This window comes from Fusarium vanettenii (genome assembly GCF_000151355.1).
Source record: "Fusarium vanettenii 77-13-4 chromosome 3 genomic scaffold NECHAsca_31_chr3_5_0, whole genome shotgun sequence".
In the NCBI taxonomy this organism is placed as follows: Eukaryota; Fungi; Ascomycota; class Sordariomycetes; order Hypocreales; family Nectriaceae; genus Fusarium; species Fusarium vanettenii.
In genome coordinates, this window is record NW_003315854.1 from 69038 (window position 1) to 85682 (window position 16645).

A 16645-nucleotide genomic window follows, 5' to 3' on the forward strand; every position below is an offset into this window, starting at 1 on the left:
AAAGACCAGGAACATTTCGCTGTGGCTTTGATAGTAAATCACTTCAAGGAGTGAGCCGGTGTCCATGTACCTGACCATGACACCCATCAAGGCAACTCCTTGGTGTAGTAGTCATTGTGCCCGCCCTTGTAAAGCCACACTCTCTGACCCTTGTACTTCCCCTTCGTCCAATCACCCTTCTTCGTCTTGCGTTCCTTTCCGCGGTGATCCTGGAAGCAATAATCGCCACCCAGAAGCCCCTTCTTCACGACATGCACCTTGTGATACTTGGTGGAGACCGTAGGAGCTCCTGAGCTTCCCGCAGAGGGCACCGGGTCTGGCTCTTGCTGGGCATGGCTCTCCCCTGGCTCTAGCTGGCCGTAGCTTTGTCCGTGGTCATGGCCCGACCCCTGTTGGTTGTCGTCCTGAGCAATCCAGATTTGTTGGTCAGATGCCACGTCAGCGTCAATCCTAGCACCGTGAGCCGGTGTCTCTTGAGCATCGAGGGCGGGAAAAGGCTGGCTAGGGATGGTTGGCGCTACTCGCAAAGGGGGGTTGCTCTTTATCGTGGCAATCCCCTCTGCCATGACATAGGATTCCTCAGAATCAGCATCGATGTACCGCGCACGGTTCAGAGGGGTCAAGTCTGGCTTTCCATCTTGCAAGTACCACATGCAAAAAGCGGTCCCAACAGTGGTGACGGCGTAAACGCGATAGAGACCTTCGTAGGAAATCGCACGCTGGGCAGCATCGAGCGCTTGACGATAGACGGTGTTGTAATCGCCGCCAGGCTTCTTGGCTTCCACCCACACGACAGACGAGAGCGTATTCTCGTTCGGGTTGTACTTGTCGATGACAATGTCGACGCGCCTCAGAGATTCCGACCCGTCAGGTGGCTGCTCTGTGGTGACGAGCCAATCGTGCTCCGGGAAGCCCACGTACTGTAGCCACAGTGACCAGAACTTGACCGACTTGTGTTCGTAGTTGGTACTGTTTGCCAGCTCGTATAAGTACCTGACGGGTCCGTCCACGGGCACGATGCTTCTGGAGCGAGAATCAAAGCTCATAGTGAAGGGGATGGTTCAAAAAATGCAGTAGTTGTGATTAATGCGTGTACTTGAGATCTGTTGAGCTTCATGGGTGGAGGCGGGCAGCGAATTTATAGACAACTTCCAACTGCTGTTGGCCCCCTACAAGTCCAATACAGGTCTTCTCTCTTCCGCCCCCAAGGACTCGCAAAAGTGAGGCTGCATATCGACGTCTTTGCTATAATGTTCCCTGAGTGGGCAGGCTATGCCCACCAATAAATCAAGCATTTCGTTGAAAGGGTGGGCGCTTAACTGCCACTCCCCGCACTTTCAGCTTTGCTGCCTACCACTTTATAACTCAACATCTGCCACTTTACAATCTGCCTCCCTCTTTCACATTTAAAAACCCGCCACTTTGTAGCCCGCATCCAACACGGGATGGCGACATCAATCAACGTGGCAGGCCCTCCCGGTGAGGCATCGTCCCGCGCAGTCAGGATATTCCAAAAACAGGTATCCGGCGAGTGGACACGAAAGAGAGTGCCGAATGGGTTACGCGCCGCACTCGACTCTCGGACACAGACTGAGACAGCCAAGATCTTCCGGCGGGCAGGAATGCTTGCCTTTCTTGCCTACCATCTTGCACACACGCGACGCTCTGGCAAGTCGACACTTTTGAAGTTTGTGCAACTCCCCGAGGCCACACGAAAGGAGGTTGCACAGCGTGTGGCCGCTCTAAATGTTCACTCTTCTGTTAGAGATTTCGTGGGCAAGCTTGAAGTGGACTGTCAGTATTTCCAAGTATGCCTTCCGAGCTCCTTCTTACTGGGCAAGCAGATCCCACAGAATCAAGACCACCAACAACAGCCAATCAGCCTGAGGATCAAGACGACTCACGCCCGTCTCTACCTCAAGATATGAACCTGACAGCCACTGAAACCCCACAGCGTGACGAGTCGGCTCTGGGCTCTGATGTTGACCAAATTCTGGCCACGCTCGACGCCTCCCATACAGGCACCCAGCCCAGCTTGAGCCTACCGCAGCCACTCTCAGCAACGCTCGATGTCTCTCATCACGATGTCCCGGCCTTGGACTCGCAGGACAAACGTGATGAGGCTCGTGACATGATCAACGCCCATCGGGATTCATTCCCCTCAAGTCTTCACCAAACCGGACCGACAACGAACGATTCCTCGCAGCATCGCGCCAGCATTTTCCCGGATCCTCAGCAACGTCTCTCGCTTGCCCTTCCCCAGAAGATTCCGGGCCTGTTTCCCGAGTATATGGCTGGCGCCATAATCAGAGATTACATTCAGACAGGCGAGGACTGCATTTGCAGAGCTGCAGTCGAGGTTATGTTCCCTCAGGACGGGCGTCTCGACTGCATCATGAGTCTCGATGTCAAGGAAAACAAGGTCGAGTATATTGCACGCACGCTATTTGACGTGCAGCTGGAGGCTGGCTCAGGAGGGAGGCGACAGATTCTCCTGCCAAGAGGGGTGAGGTTAACGCTCAGCTCTGAAATCACACTATCAGGAGCTCAAGATGAGGCCGTCAGAAAGTTATTTGGTCCCGAGATATACGCGGGAATCGTTGACAGTAGTATTTACCACGGTGAACAACAAGAAGGGGCCTCCTCGACCGGATGCATTACCATGGTCATCCCGTGGAGAACTAACGGCCGGGCTACCATAAACGTAGTGCTGGGGGTGAGGGTAGGATATCGTGCTGCAATAGATCTTGGTCTATTAATACCGTTTTAAGAATCAACAAGTCTTCATGCTGACTCCTGCCTGACCCTCCCTCCCGGGCCTACGAGATAGAGATCAGCATCTGGGGGAAGTGTTGTTTTCCCATCGCCCTTGGGATACGTCTTCGTAACGCGCATCTGACCGTTCTTATCCTTCTCAAATACCGTCACAAAACAATTGCGCCAAGATATCCGCTGCCCTTTCCCCTCGATGTAATGCGGAGCGTCCCGGGTCTCGTCTGCCGGGAATTCCGCCTGTGGATCAAGATCCTCAATGGTACACCCCTAAGGAGCTGTCAGCCTCAGTTGCCAACGCTACATGCGCAACCTACCATAATGGTCTCTATGTTTGACACCTAAATCGCAACGCCTCCTACCTCTGAGGGATCAAGGCATACGTCGCCAAGTGTATTGTTGTTTGCCAGTCATGAAAAGTCAGACTTTTCTCAGAGGTCAGCTTGGGAGTCTTAATGCGAGTCGTTGATGTCTGGCTTGCCTCGCTGCGGCCTGTTGGCTGGCTTTGTCGGATGCAGTGCAGCAGCCGAGGGGTTGATCGATGCCTGACGTCGCCCGAAGAAACCAGAGAAAACCGGGTAAGGGGGTGTGGCGGTGCGGTGAGCCAAGCCACAGTTATCGAGCTACCTTGTCCAGTGGTGGGGAATCCTCAAGCGCCCCGTGTACCTATCTAACTGCTAGCGGACTGGATGCCTTATTTGTTCTCCGTTCTCGGAAACTTAGAGCCAGCAGGAGGCATGGTTCTTTCCATGGATGCGAATGGAATCATAGGAGATATCCCAGGGTACTACTCAAGGTGGCCTGGTCCCTTGAGCCAGACGACTTCGTAAAGTAAGCCACTTTACAGAGGACCCACTTTTGAAACATTGCCTCCATGGCAAACTGGACCACTTTCACAGGACCTCTGCGCAAGGCACAACTGAAATATCTACCTGCTTTACAAGTGAGCCTACTTTGACTTCATTCATATGCCCTAAGGCGCCCTTTTGTTTGAGAAACGCGCCTCTCCCTTGGCAGGCGGTTCACGCGACCTTCACAAGGTGGCACCGTTGGTTATCAGTTTATGTGGGTTAGACAATTGCATGCCACGCACCGGCGAAATCAACAAACTTACAAGATAAAGGGTATCGTTGTCTCGTCTCAAATTATTCTAATCTTTCAGGGGTATAAGAGCACCCCAAAAATCTGAAAGCATCAACAGGAATGGAAGAGGCGACGTGACGCAGGGGATTATTGTAAAGCTTTAGGGTAAGCGTTGACACAAAATCAGTATTAGTAGACCAGTATTGCTTGGGGCACTCTGACATTTGAGATAAAGCCCAGACAGGAGCCTTTGCGACGAGAGATCCGAGGTTGAATAAGCCGGCTCTGATGAGGTGTAACAAGCCCAGCCCAAGTAAACCTAAAATACAAAGAGTCTGACTAAACTTGAGTGCGCATTGGTTGCAAGGCTTGGAGGCGGAAGCGTGGCAATCTGACCAATCAATTCAACAAAGCACATCGGAAATGGCAATCACAAGCAACGAAAACTTTGATGAATACACATGAGATGAATAAACTTTAAAAAATTACCAATAGATCAGGCGACAAGTTGGTACCCGCGGCTGCGGCCCTCTCCGCGGCGACAAACCTTGCCGCTTATGCCGCACCCGCATCCAATGCCGCAGACGCCGCTGCAAAGACGCCGCAATCGCCGCATCCCGAGTGCCGACAGTAAAGGATTTTGCGGCATCGTTCGGTCAAGCCCGTGTATCAGTCATTTCGCAAACGGACGAGAGGAATGATGACGGTGGAGAGAAGGGTACTGTTAAGGAGTAGAAGTAAAAAAGAAGAAGGATTAAAAGGTGCGCGTTGAATGACACATATAACACCGGTAGGTATATCTTCATCCCGCAACCACTTAGGCTTCAAACACGCACCCTCGCAACCATCGTACGATTTGAACGGTTAGAATAAGCTGCCAACCGCCTTAACTAGCCCGTGAATCGCGCCTTACGTACACTGTATACAGCACGATTTTTTCCCGGTTCCAGTTTTCGCCTCTTCAGTCATCTCGTCTCATATTAAAACGTCTTGCCCTCTACCCGCATTTTTCTCGACAATTCATCATTACACGCCAAGATACCCTACCATAACATCCACTTGACCAATTCCATACCTTTTCTTTCCATTCTTTGTCTCCACTTCAAGTCATCTACACAACAAACCATCATCATGAAGATTCTCACCAAGGAAGAGGAGGAAGCCCACTACGCCGAGGTCCTCAAGGGCGGTGTCATTGGTGGTGTATTTGGCGCAACCCTCGGTCTCGCTGGTGTTTATTTCGGCTCCAAGCGCTACGCGACCGTTCGCGGTCTTACTCTCCCCTTCAAGTCCTTCCTCGTCACCTCTAGCAGCACATTCGGCGCCATCGTCAACGCTGAACGATGGAGCATTGCGCACCAAAAGGCTCAGGATCCCAGATACCAGTACAAGGACGAGGCTAGCCGCGCCACGGATCTGATTCGACAAAACCAGACTGCCTATGAGCGATTCTTGGAGTATGGTCGGGAAAAACGGTACACCATTGTTTTCGCATCATGGCTGGCTTCAATGGGTGTTGCGTTCGCCATTGTGAGCCGATCGCCAATGAACACGGCCAACAAGGTTGTGCAAGCTCGTGTCTACGCACAAGGCCTCACACTCGCCGTGTTGATCATCTCGGCAATGTTTGAGATGAATGATCTCAAGGAGGGCAACAGCCGATTCCAGACAATCTGGGTGGTTGATCCCAATGATCCTGAGCATAAGAAGCTCATTGAGAAGAAGGTGCACAAGGAGGAGTACGAGGGCCAGGACCTCTGGAAGGGTAAGCTTTCTTTATATCATACCAAAAACAGACAACTGACCTTTCTTTAGATATGGTTGCTGCCGAGGAGGCTCGATTAGCTGCCAAGAAGGCTACTGAGCACGCTTCTTAAACACACCCGGTGTCCGCATCAACTCGCATGGTATATTGACTTACCAAGGCGTTCGGAATTCATTTGGATCAAGTATCATGGCTTTGAATCTTTTATGTAAACTACTGCATCAAAAAAAGCTGTTTTTGTACAGATGGCATAGACTATTGAGAGAAATCTACAACTATCAAATTCGGACTAGAAAAAAATCTATATGGTGTCTAGCGACGAGCTGTAAAAGCCTGAGGGCCCAAAGAGGTCAGTAAGATAGCAGCATATTGGTTCACTGGGGACCTACCTGCAGGATCAACCAATAGGGACCCTCATTTCGTTAATTATAACCCATCATGCAACAATGAAGTCATTCCATTGCTGCCTAACATAGCCATCATGCATAGCCTCCTTTGATGGGGAGATGAAAATATTGCCTGCACCCTCATTCTAGACGAGAACCATTCCTCCCGCCCGGGTTGCTTATTCAACCTTTATCAGCTCCCATCTAACTGACTATTGAATCTGCCATACTCTTTCCGTCCACGGTCATTGGACATTGTAAAGCCTGAAAGGCATTTCCCCTTGCGCGATGAAAGATTCAAGCGGTAACGAGATTACATACACCAACGTGTCCGGCGAAGCAGCTCAAATGAAGGCCGCGTCAAACTTGTGCTCTGACTGCCGGAATATACTCCAAAGGGTTTTGGACCTGAGAGATGGAGAACCCAAGGGGTCTAAAAGGAAGCGAGACCGAGGCGACAAGCGAGCAACGAGGATTCTTCCCGATGTCAGCACCCGCGAAAATGGGGCAAGATTCGAAGATTTGCCAGCTTTCCTTGAGCTGCCCGAAGACAATTCCATACCGCACAAGTCAGTCCGCACAGAACTACGTGCATCCTCTCTGCAGGGCTGTATCATGTGCACCTGGCTGCTTCAATCGTTACACTCTCGATCAAAGCTGACCAACCATGGTCTAGCTGAACAATGGCTGAAGCGCCCTGCCACGATAGAACTCGACTCGTGGGCTAGCTATCTCAGCAACCGGTGCATCAATCATTACCGTTTGAACCTCAGATGCCCCGCACCGCCTCCGTCTACTGAACCTCACCAGATGGGGGGAGTGATGACTTTCGATGTTAACGGGAAACTGGTCCGAGCTTCGGCACCGCAGCCACGGCCGTATCAGTCTCTGAGAGGTGATGAGCTCGCATCTCTTCTCATTGATGTGATGCCTTCGTCTCCATCATCCCAGAGTCTATTGACTGCTCTGATGGATCTGGAACAGGAAACGCCCTCTTCGGCAACTTGGAAGCTATTTGGCATGTGGTTACGCACTTGTGAGGAGGACCATCCTGAATGTAGAGGAGACGCCGCCAACCGATCACAGCAAGCCCCGGCACGACTCATCGACATTCAGTCCGCAGATCGTATATTACTGGTCGAAACGAGCACCCTTGCCGACGAGGAACAGACTCGCCGGCTGAAATATGCTACCCTTTCTCATTGCTGGGGTAATACTCACGAGCCGCAACTGAACAAAAGTACGGCAATGACTCTGAGACAAGGACTTTCTCTCCAAGAACTTCCTCGACTATATCACGACGCTGTCATTGTCGCTCGTCATTTACAGATTCCCTATATATGGATTGACTCGCTGTGCATTGTCCAGGACTCAGTCGATGACTGGCGCCGCGAGTCAGCAAAGATGGGATCTATTTACGAGGGCTCATATTTGTGCATTGCTGCATCGGCAGCTATCGACAACAGTGTTGGCTTCCTCCACAAGCACAGCGCAGACTGGCCACAACCTTTGGTCTACGGAAATCTCGTCGTATCTGCGGACATTGACATGGCAGAAACAAGCTTGAACATGACACAGCCGAAATGGTGCAACAGAATGCGCACGCTCTCCGAGTGGGCTGTGGATAGGGCGCCTTTGAACCAGCGCGCGTGGGTTCTTCAAGAGCGTCTATTTGCTCCACGAATCCTTCACTGCACTGCTGATGAGTTTGTCTGGGAGTGTCGGAGAGGGATGAGGTCGGAAAGCCACCCTGTGATGACCTGTGGGGGAAGTATGGTGAAAGATGTGTGGAAGGATATTCAGCAGGCTCCTCCAGACTTGAGGCAACCTTCAACCCTTTCGGATGCCAGGTTACTGTACCTTGACAGATGGAGCCAGGTTGTTGGTCTCTTCACTTCACTCGGCATAACCTTCCCACAAGATCGACTACCCGCTGTGTCTGCCGTTGCAAGGCAATTGCAGCCAATGCTGGGAAACTACGCAGCAGGCTTATGGGAGAACTTTATGCCCAGCCAGCTGCTTTGGCGCCATGTCTGTATCATCGAGTGTAAGAAAAAGCACAACTTTCGGCAGAATCATAGCCCATCCTGGTCATGGTCGTCATTGGACTGCAAGGCAGTACTGCCGAAATACATGGACGAGAAGACCTACAATTTCCCCTGTGCCGAGAGCCGACCTTTCGACCGCCCGCTAGATCTCGGCGCGGCCACACATGTCAAGATACTAAAGGTCAATGTCAACCTCAGCGGACACGACGTGACTGGAGAAGTCGAAGGTGGGCGCATTGATCTCACCGGGCCACTATTCCCAATGTACAGAAGTGCAGCATTTGGATATTCACCGGGAATGGAGGCTCCGCCTCAGCCTGACGAGAATTGGAGGATACGTTGGGACTGGGATGATATAAGCAAGCGTGAAATTAAGAAACCCGCACCCTTGCTTGAAGACGAGGTCGTGGATTCAAGCATACCGTTGTCTGGTACGACCCTAAGAGACATCAGAACGCAGCTGCTGACAACTTCTCTAGCTAGGCCGCCACCCTTCGCGAGTCGGGAGAATTACTTCCGCAACCATCAAAGGCTACTGGCACTCCACTCGCCGGAATTGACCAACATGTGCTGCTTGCCAGTTCTTTCAACGAGCGCGCCTACCTCGAGCAGAGGAAATGGGTTCGTCTATGGCCTCGTTCTCGAGTTTGCAGGGGGCGATGTCGGTGTTTATCGACGTATTGGCTACTTTAAATGCTCTGGAACAACGTTTCACAAGCATACGAAAAAGAAGCCTAACGAGACGGCCCCGCTGACAGATCAATGGCCATCACGACTAGACTACAGTCCGGGAGAAGGATTTAAGATCGCTATTATATAGAGACGTGTCGTATATCACCACTGGGTTCGTGCGGCTGGGTATGAGACGCCGCTTATACTTTGGGGTCTTAGATTACGGTGTTTCCGATACTGGGTTTTGTTGCCGGCATGCATTAATAACTGTTTTCTTGTCACCCTTGCTGAGCCATCAGGGACTTGAAGCCATTTGTTGAAGCCTTCTATGTAAGGCTGACATGTCGTCGCATAAGAAACGTGCGATGTGGACAACCATGTTTACGTGGAAACGAGGTCCCAACGAATCAGTGCAGCGACGGGTATCAGTCTGCATCATGCCGATATATGGTTGCTCTTCGTGAGCCGTTGGAAGCAGTGCCCAGCTTTCATGTTTGATGGTTCGGGTCAACCCACACCAGGCGGACGAGACGTGGGTGGGGTGATACAGCAAGAGTTTGAGACTATCACGGCCGGCCTAAACCGGGACAGGAGGTAGGCCACGGTAAATAGATACCCGCTGTGGCTCTGAGAGCCACGAGGTGCCAAGACACCGGCCCCTCCATCATGCCACGCGGAATGGGCTCGGGGTTGAGCGGAAATTGACAGACACACTTTGGTGCCAGACAGCGCTTAGACCTCTTGGAGGCGCTTTAAAGTTTGATCGCTACTAAGCGAATCCTCAGCCGTGGGACGTCGTGGCGAAAGCCATCCCGAGTCCGTGGTCAACTCGAGTCATTGTAGTGGAGACGACAATGGTCTTGTCCTTATTAGTGAAGTCTGCCCCTGGAATTGTACATATTTAGGTGCACGTCATGCTCGTCGATCTGGCTCTTGTGAAATGACATTGCATATGACATACATCGTTGCATCTTGCTGAAGAGTCATGGCTATCGAAAATCGTGGACCGGAGCTCACAGCAGTCTGTGCAACTTTCATCACCACGGCTGTCATTGCTGTTGCGTTGAGATGCTATGTGAGGCTACGGATCGTCCGGAACTTTGGACTCGACGATGGGGTCATGGTCGGAGCTCTTGTAAGCGTTTCTTTCTGCTGTCTTGAGGTTACTCTAATCATTTGCTGGCCAGGTCTCGTTTATTATTCTAATTGCATTCACCCTTCTCGGCGTCCGCTATGGCACCGGCCGCCACTACTGGGATCTTGAAGACAACGATATCATGCTAGCAATGAAGGTAAGACGACCCCAATATCCTGTGGTACATGGAATTGACAGAATTTAGTTTTGGTGGCATTGCTATCTGTGGTACTGCATCACCATGATTACCTGCAAAATCTCGATTGGCCTCTTTCTCCTCCGAATTGCCGTTCGCCGAGTTGACATCATCCTTATCTATACCGCCATGACAGTCACAGCCTTGACTTGTGTCGCATTCTTCTTTATCACGCTATTCCAGTGCAGCCCCATCTCCTTCTTTTGGACTCGACAACAGCCCGGCTCCTGCATCGACGTGGACATAATCATCACGATTACCTATATATACAGCTCGTTTACGGTCCTCTGCGACTTCACGTTTGCATTGCTGCCGATCGCCATGATCTTAAAGTTGAACATGAATAGGCGAAGCAAGATTGCCCTCATTCCCATTATGCTTATGGCATGCGTGTGCGTACTCTCTTCCCGTACTTGAAGCCCGATGACATTGCTAACCCGTCTCTCTATAGCGCGAGCGCCGCCGTTGTCGTTCGCTTTGGCTATGTCAAAGACTTCAAGAATCCGGACTTTCTTTGTACGTACTCAAACTATAATGGCGTGTCGAGGAATCACTTTACGAACATGGCTCTAGGGGCGACACTGGACATTGCAATCTGGTCGACGGTTGAAGGAGGACTCGGCATCACAGCGGGAAGTCTGGCTACGCTCCGTCCCCTTTTCCGCATCATCGGTCCCAAATTTGGGCTCTCGACGAGAGGACCCTCGATTCTACAGGACTCGGATCAACATCAACCAAGAGGGTTTAGAGGAGACTCGGAAGGCACCAGAGGCAGAAAGAAAGATGAAGACCTTTTCAGCTTGACACCTGTCAAGGGACGGAGTGAGTTAGGCAAAGTCATGGAGACTGGCAACGAAGGGGCCCAAGACATACAAATGGGAAAATATCATTCCTCGTGGGTTAAGCAGGGGAAGACTCAATCAAATGAGAGTGAGGAAGAACTCGTGGTAATTAATTAACAGGAGATTTGGAGTTCATGTACGTATTTACGATTGGTTAAGGATATCAGACGACGGATTGGATTTAATGGTAATGTCTTGGTCAATTCGGTATTGCACCCTGCTGAGCCTGGGTTGGCCAACCGGAACCCAGTCGACAAGTCGCCTTCACGGACAACTTCTGCGCCGGCATGTTCCGTGAGAGGAGCCAAGTTAGACTCCACCCCTAGCCCACGTGGTGGTGTCACTGATGTGGTCACGGAAGTCTCGGTTTCGGGGTTTATGCCTCATGTCAGGGGCTCTCGGACCTCACACTAGCCCGTGCAGGTTCTGCCAGATCGATCGCATCTTCGCTAAAGAGGTCGGTTACAGAGGTTTTGTCCTAGCCTCTCGACTAGACCAAGTCACACAAACAGGTTATCTACGCCAAGCGACATCGGCACTTGTGACGGGAGTCTTTGAACCCCTATTTTTAAAGGATACGCCTCCCTCGCTAAGCGTCACTGGATTCACTTCAGTGCTCTAGTGACGTTCGGTCATCGGCAAATATCAAATACATCTCACTCGACACATGATTGTCAACAATGCTAGAATTAAATATTCTGTATAAAATATTGCAGATAAAATGCTCTTGTCATGTAGACTATTTGGCGCATTAACAGAAGTCTAATTTTTAATGTGAAAGATGTAATACGATGTAATGGGCATAATTGTTAAGAAAAAGCTTAGATGGTATCTAGCGATAAGCTGCAGGAGCCTTAGGGTTCAGAGATACTCACCTCGTCCTCGATCGTCTACCAGTCAGCAGGACAGCAGCTTGCGGCATCATTGGGGAGCGTGTCACGCTCAAGCTTGACCAAGGACTACTGACAAAGCTACTGGCCCTCCGATACGTGGTATCGTTCGGGTAGAGTCTGTTATTTTAATACTACTCGTCTGGTGCCAATAGCCTCTTGTAACTTGTCGGCTCACTCACCGGCTCCGTAATGTCGAGCCAGGAGTGAGCACCGTGAGCCTCACCTACCGCATAAAGCATATCTTGAAACCTTTGTCTGTACCGATTTGCTGAAGAAAATCTGCTGGTGCGACGTCGTTTGGAGCTGGAAATGACCCTTTGCTGCTCAGGGCCAAGATGGTTCGCCAACAGTATGTACAGAGAGACAAGCAAAGGTAGACTGGCACCTACTCCAGGAGCTCACTGGCCTTAATGGGAAATCGGGGAGATCTGAAGCGGGGAGAGGTTTAGAGTTTCTCCGGATACAGTCAAATGTTTCAATTTGGCAAAACTCGACAGGGAAGGAGAGTAGTCTTGTATCGAAACTAGTCAGGGGTGGGGACTACTTGAAGAAAAAGCCCGACAAGTGTAGTGTTGCGTCCATGATTCATGACAGTCACTGGAACAGCAAGAATTCTGATGGGGAAAAGCTGAAAGGCACTAAATACGTCCATATCAACATCATCTAGAATCGTCAGAAATTCGATAGACTCAGCCATGTGGAGGAGTGTCTCTCACGGGGATCGTGGAGTGCTGTGAGGACAATGCCGTGGAGAGCAGCAACGGTTGGCAAAATAAATGCGGCGGCTGAACAAGAAGTCACGGGCCACTTCTCACGTCATCTTGTAAAGCATATAACAATGGGGACGTGGTAGCTGTGCAGTCGCGGCGCAGCACCAGTCAGTAGTTTGCCCAGCGTGATTAGTGCCTGCGGCATGAATGACAAGACTGACAGGGTCCTAGTATCAAAGCCGTAACCAGGAATTGACAAAAACCAAGCACAAACTACCTGCAAGGGATCCTTGTCAGTCATAGGGCGGCTAGGTAGCGGCGGTATGTTGAGATGCCACTTGCTTGTTCAAAAGGCTGCACAAGGCCAGGGGGCGGGGGCCTCGGAGCAACTCAACAGAAATAATACAGTCGTAACACATCTGAGGAGATGCCACTTGCATAGCTCATCTTCGCATAAGGACTGCCGGAATCTTGTGGGCAAAGAAATCGGGAAATGATGACAGCGCAGGTGGAGACATGCATGGCATATAGACAGGTGGGGGGTTGAAATAAAGCTCCTTTTCATTTTTGGTGTGAAGTCGCGCGAACGCTGTCACGCTGTTCCTTACTTGGGGCCTGAGTTGGGAATCATGTGCAAGTCTCGCATCGTTTAGACACACCCGAGTGAGCATAGCCACCGAGTTTGGTAGATAATTGGACGAGATGTTGGGAATTTGTGAGACAACAGGTGTAATTTGTGTGATAACAGACACGGCCTGCTTCGGCTGGCAACGCCACCATGTTCAGGTTGAATGTTTTGATAGGCTAGACGTGCATATGACTAGGCACCAACGAGATGTACCATGCTACAGGGAGGCGGTCAAGTCATTGTTGAGAGCCTAACTTATTTGCCTCGTACACGATGAAGGCTTAGCTATTTATCTGGTGGAGGCGAAGTTGTCATTGAGGCGGGGGCTACAGCCGCGGAAATTGTTGTGATTTAAAAAAGAAGGACGTTACCCTCATGGAATGGATACGTATTCCCCTCAAGGTGAAAGAATGTCTGGCCTGGTTGACACAAGTGCCATCGGGCAATGGCGAGCTATTGTGACCCTGATCGCCTTTATCATCGCCAGTGAGTATGTCCTCAGAGCCCGGGTACTTGCTTACTGACGTTTGTAGATATCATCGTGCTATTTCCGTTCCACGTTCCTCTCTACGTGCCAAGGGCTGTCGTCAGGTTGTTTCTTGGGTCACTCGTCAGGCTGCGGATCATTTCCTCACGACTTCGCTATGAGATCCTTGGAGATGCCGATGATATAAACGAATCTGACAATGAATTCAACGGCGCCAAAAAGAAGCCATTTTCAAAGCATTTTGTGCGCTTCAGGGCCCCTCTTAACTTCATCACTGCCCCGTTGATCGCGGACCTTTTCCTACTGGCCATTTCAGCAATAGGCCGTCAAGAAGTCCACGATGGTACCATTGGAACCGACCACATCGAGCCTCTTGATACAATGATCTTTTTCATCACTCTTGCTTACATAGCCGTCTCCATCGACGCCTCGGGCCTCATTAGATGGCTCGCCTTCAAGGTGCTGCAACGGTGTGGCGAGGCTGGCCACAAGCTCTTCTTCTATCTCTACACTTTCTTCTTCGTTCTAGGCACTTTTGTCGGCAACGAGCCCATCATCTTATCGGGGACACCGTTCCTTGCCTACATGACGCGCGCCTCCAAGAATATCGAAAACCCTACAGCGTGGATCTATACCCAGTTCGCCGTCGCCAATATCCCGTCCGCGATTCTTGTCTCTTCGAATCCGACCAATCTGGTCATTGCTGGAGCCTTCAAGATCAAGTTTATTGAATACACTGCCAACATGATAGTCCCGGTCATCGTCACGGGCATTCTTTTGTTTCCATTCCTTCTCTACGTTGTCTTTGCGGACGAGTCCCTTATCCCATCCTTCATCAAGATGCACGTACTGCCTGCCGGGCCCGAGACCGGGGCCCCTGTCAACCCCAATATCCCATATGCCCGTCGTCAAGCAGAGGAACAAGGGGACTTAAGAGAAGGACGCCAAACGGTTGTTTCTCTTGAAGAGATTATAAACCCCTTCTTGGATAAGAAGGGCGCAACGTTTGGCGCTGTCGTCATGGCAGGCACCCTCATCACCCTTTTCGGCATCAACGCTGCAAGTGCCGACAGCAACGACCATGCTGCCTATTGGGTCACCTTACCCGCGGCGTTTGTCATGGTGTGCTGGGATCTTGCGTCGGGGTGGTTTCAACGAGAAGAGGTGCGCCAGACAGCAGCCATTCACCGAGGGATGATTGAGCGTGCACGTCAAAAAAGAATCGAGGAATTAGCTGCAGCTGGTGGACAGTCCACGACCAACGATGATGCAGCTAGTAGTCATCCATCAAGGGGCACAGAGACAGCCAAGGGCATTACCGTTGCCGACCCATCAGCTGAGAATGCTCCGGATGCACCATGCCAGGTTTCTAGGATGCTTGTCTTTGAGCCTGGAGATAATGGCTCTATGGAAACATTGGAGTTTGTCCAGCCACCGATACCAGCGGTTAGCCCTTACGCCAGTAGTCCTTCCGGCGGATTAAGCATTCCCGGACCTGAGCCCTTGCCACAACTACCCGATCCCATGAAACCGGTCGACCTTGAATCCTGGCAGATCGGATCACAACACGAGGACGAGCATACGACCTTGCTGTCATTGTGTTCCACCGCACGTGAGTGGTTTCAGGAAACATTCCCTACCATCATGACTGTCATACCGCATCTTCCGTTTGCTCTAGTTTCTTTTGCCTTGTCCATGTTTGTCCTCGTTCAAGCCTTGGTAAACACTGGTTGGATAGAACTATTTGCAGTTGGTTGGTACCACTGGTCAAACAAGACCGGTACGATTGGCAGTACTGGAGGAATGGGATTCATCTCTACGATCCTATGCAATGTAAGCTAGCTTTTGGTAGACGATTTATTGAAGAGTTGACTGACCCAAATAGTTTGCGGGGACCAACATCGGCGCCACCATTCTCTTATCCCGCATCATCCAAGTCTGGCAGAACATCCATGAACAGAATGGGACTGCTATTAGTGATAGAACCTTCTGGGCCACCGTTTACAGCATGGCTCTCGGCGTCAACTACGGGGCATGCGGCACAGTCTTGAGCGCATCATTTGCTGGCCTTGACTGGCAGGACATCCTAGCTCGGAAGCACATACATGTCAGGAGGCTTGAGTTTGCGCGTGTCAACCTTCCTATCATCGCAATTTCGATGACTGTGGGATGTATTGTCCTTATTGGAGAAATCTACATCATGAGAGATAGTTCACCGTACGACCCAAGATAAGAATCGTCCAATTGTCTGAAGCTAGATTCCATTGAAGCGACGGCTTTTCTTCGGCGTCGACGATATCTTGAACTCAGGTTTGACGACGTCGCCAAGCTAAAGTTGACGACGTCTCTTTTCCAGACATGTCTCGTGAGGTATAAACCGACCCCCCTCCACCCAAATCTGCACAATTCTTCAAAATCTATCACACCTACACCATAATGTCTCTCGCTGTGAACAATAGCCTGGGAATCCTCAACCCTGCGTCTGGGTCCAAGGCGACCGATTCCTTTCACCACTTTAATCGGCTCCCTCCTGAGGTCCGCCAGATCATTTGGGGCTTTGAACTCTACCATGAGCGTTTGTTGCATGTCGAAGCCCACCCCCAAGCTGATGAGGATGACAACGAGAAACCATACAAAATCATCTTGACAGAGTGTCAGCCGATCAGCAAGCTTGCCCTTGTTTGCTCTGAATCTCGAGCAGTCACTCACCGCTTCTATCGGGTTCAACTGCCTTGCCTGTACCGTTGGAAGGGTAGACGGGACGCAAAGGGGACTTTCTACTTCAATCCTGAGCTAGATACGTTGGAAATCCGAGACTACGCCTTTGCCAAATTTGCAGAGGATCTCTGGGCCCACGATCCCCGCCGTGTCGGGCTTGTCAACCTCGCGCTGAGCACCGAGAACTTGCGTATTGAACGAAGCAGGCACATCGAACTGCCTCTACAGACAGTACTATCTCGGCTCAAGCGCGTTGTGTTCTTATACCGCGGTGGGATTGACCGAATGTTTATAGGTGAGCCAATGCATG

The 16645-nt window shown here is 50.9% G+C and overlaps 6 protein-coding genes across 6 annotated transcripts; 5 read left to right on the forward strand and 1 right to left on the reverse strand.

Moving 5' to 3' along the window:
• Positions 1-86: 86 nt before the first annotated feature.
• Positions 87-1046, reverse strand: NECHADRAFT_78337 (uncharacterized protein; the record flags this gene model as incomplete). Its single annotated transcript, XM_003042917.1, has 1 exon — positions 87-1046. The coding sequence occupies one exon, from the start codon at positions 1044-1046 to the stop codon at positions 87-89; it is 960 nt and encodes a 319-aa protein (XP_003042963.1).
• Positions 1047-1445: 399 nt separating this feature from the next.
• NECHADRAFT_78338 (uncharacterized protein) lies at positions 1446-2770 on the forward strand (the record flags this gene model as incomplete). The annotated part of the gene is made up of 2 exons (XM_003042825.1): positions 1446-1731; positions 1800-2770. 2 exons carry the CDS (start codon positions 1446-1448, stop codon positions 2768-2770), a joined length of 1257 nt encoding a protein of 418 aa, XP_003042871.1.
• A 2116-nt stretch (positions 2771-4886) lies between these two features.
• On the forward strand, positions 4887-5913 carry NECHADRAFT_67826 (uncharacterized protein). Its single transcript, XM_003042826.1, has 2 exons — positions 4887-5620; positions 5671-5913. Exons 1-2 carry the CDS (start codon positions 4987-4989, stop codon positions 5730-5732), a joined length of 696 nt encoding a protein of 231 aa, XP_003042872.1. The 5' UTR covers positions 4887-4986; the 3' UTR covers positions 5733-5913.
• Positions 5914-6160: 247 nt separating this feature from the next.
• Positions 6161-9451, forward strand: NECHADRAFT_99822 (uncharacterized protein). Its single transcript, XM_003042827.1, has 2 exons — positions 6161-8485; positions 8534-9451. Exons 1-2 carry the CDS (start codon positions 6295-6297, stop codon positions 8872-8874), a joined length of 2532 nt encoding a protein of 843 aa, XP_003042873.1. The 5' UTR covers positions 6161-6294; the 3' UTR covers positions 8875-9451.
• A 260-nt stretch (positions 9452-9711) lies between these two features.
• NECHADRAFT_37097 (uncharacterized protein) lies at positions 9712-11016 on the forward strand (the record flags this gene model as incomplete). Its single annotated transcript, XM_003042828.1, has 5 exons — positions 9712-9861; positions 9914-10018; positions 10067-10449; positions 10509-10573; positions 10631-11016. The coding sequence occupies 5 exons, from the start codon at positions 9712-9714 to the stop codon at positions 11014-11016; spliced, it is 1089 nt and encodes a 362-aa protein (XP_003042874.1).
• Positions 11017-13540: 2524 nt separating this feature from the next.
• On the forward strand, positions 13541-15850 carry NECHADRAFT_92240 (uncharacterized protein; the record flags this gene model as incomplete). Its single annotated transcript, XM_003042829.1, has 5 exons — positions 13541-13616; positions 13664-13740; positions 13855-14893; positions 15062-15450; positions 15503-15850. The coding sequence occupies 5 exons, from the start codon at positions 13541-13543 to the stop codon at positions 15848-15850; spliced, it is 1929 nt and encodes a 642-aa protein (XP_003042875.1).
• Between the last annotated feature and the right edge of the window lie 795 nt (positions 15851-16645).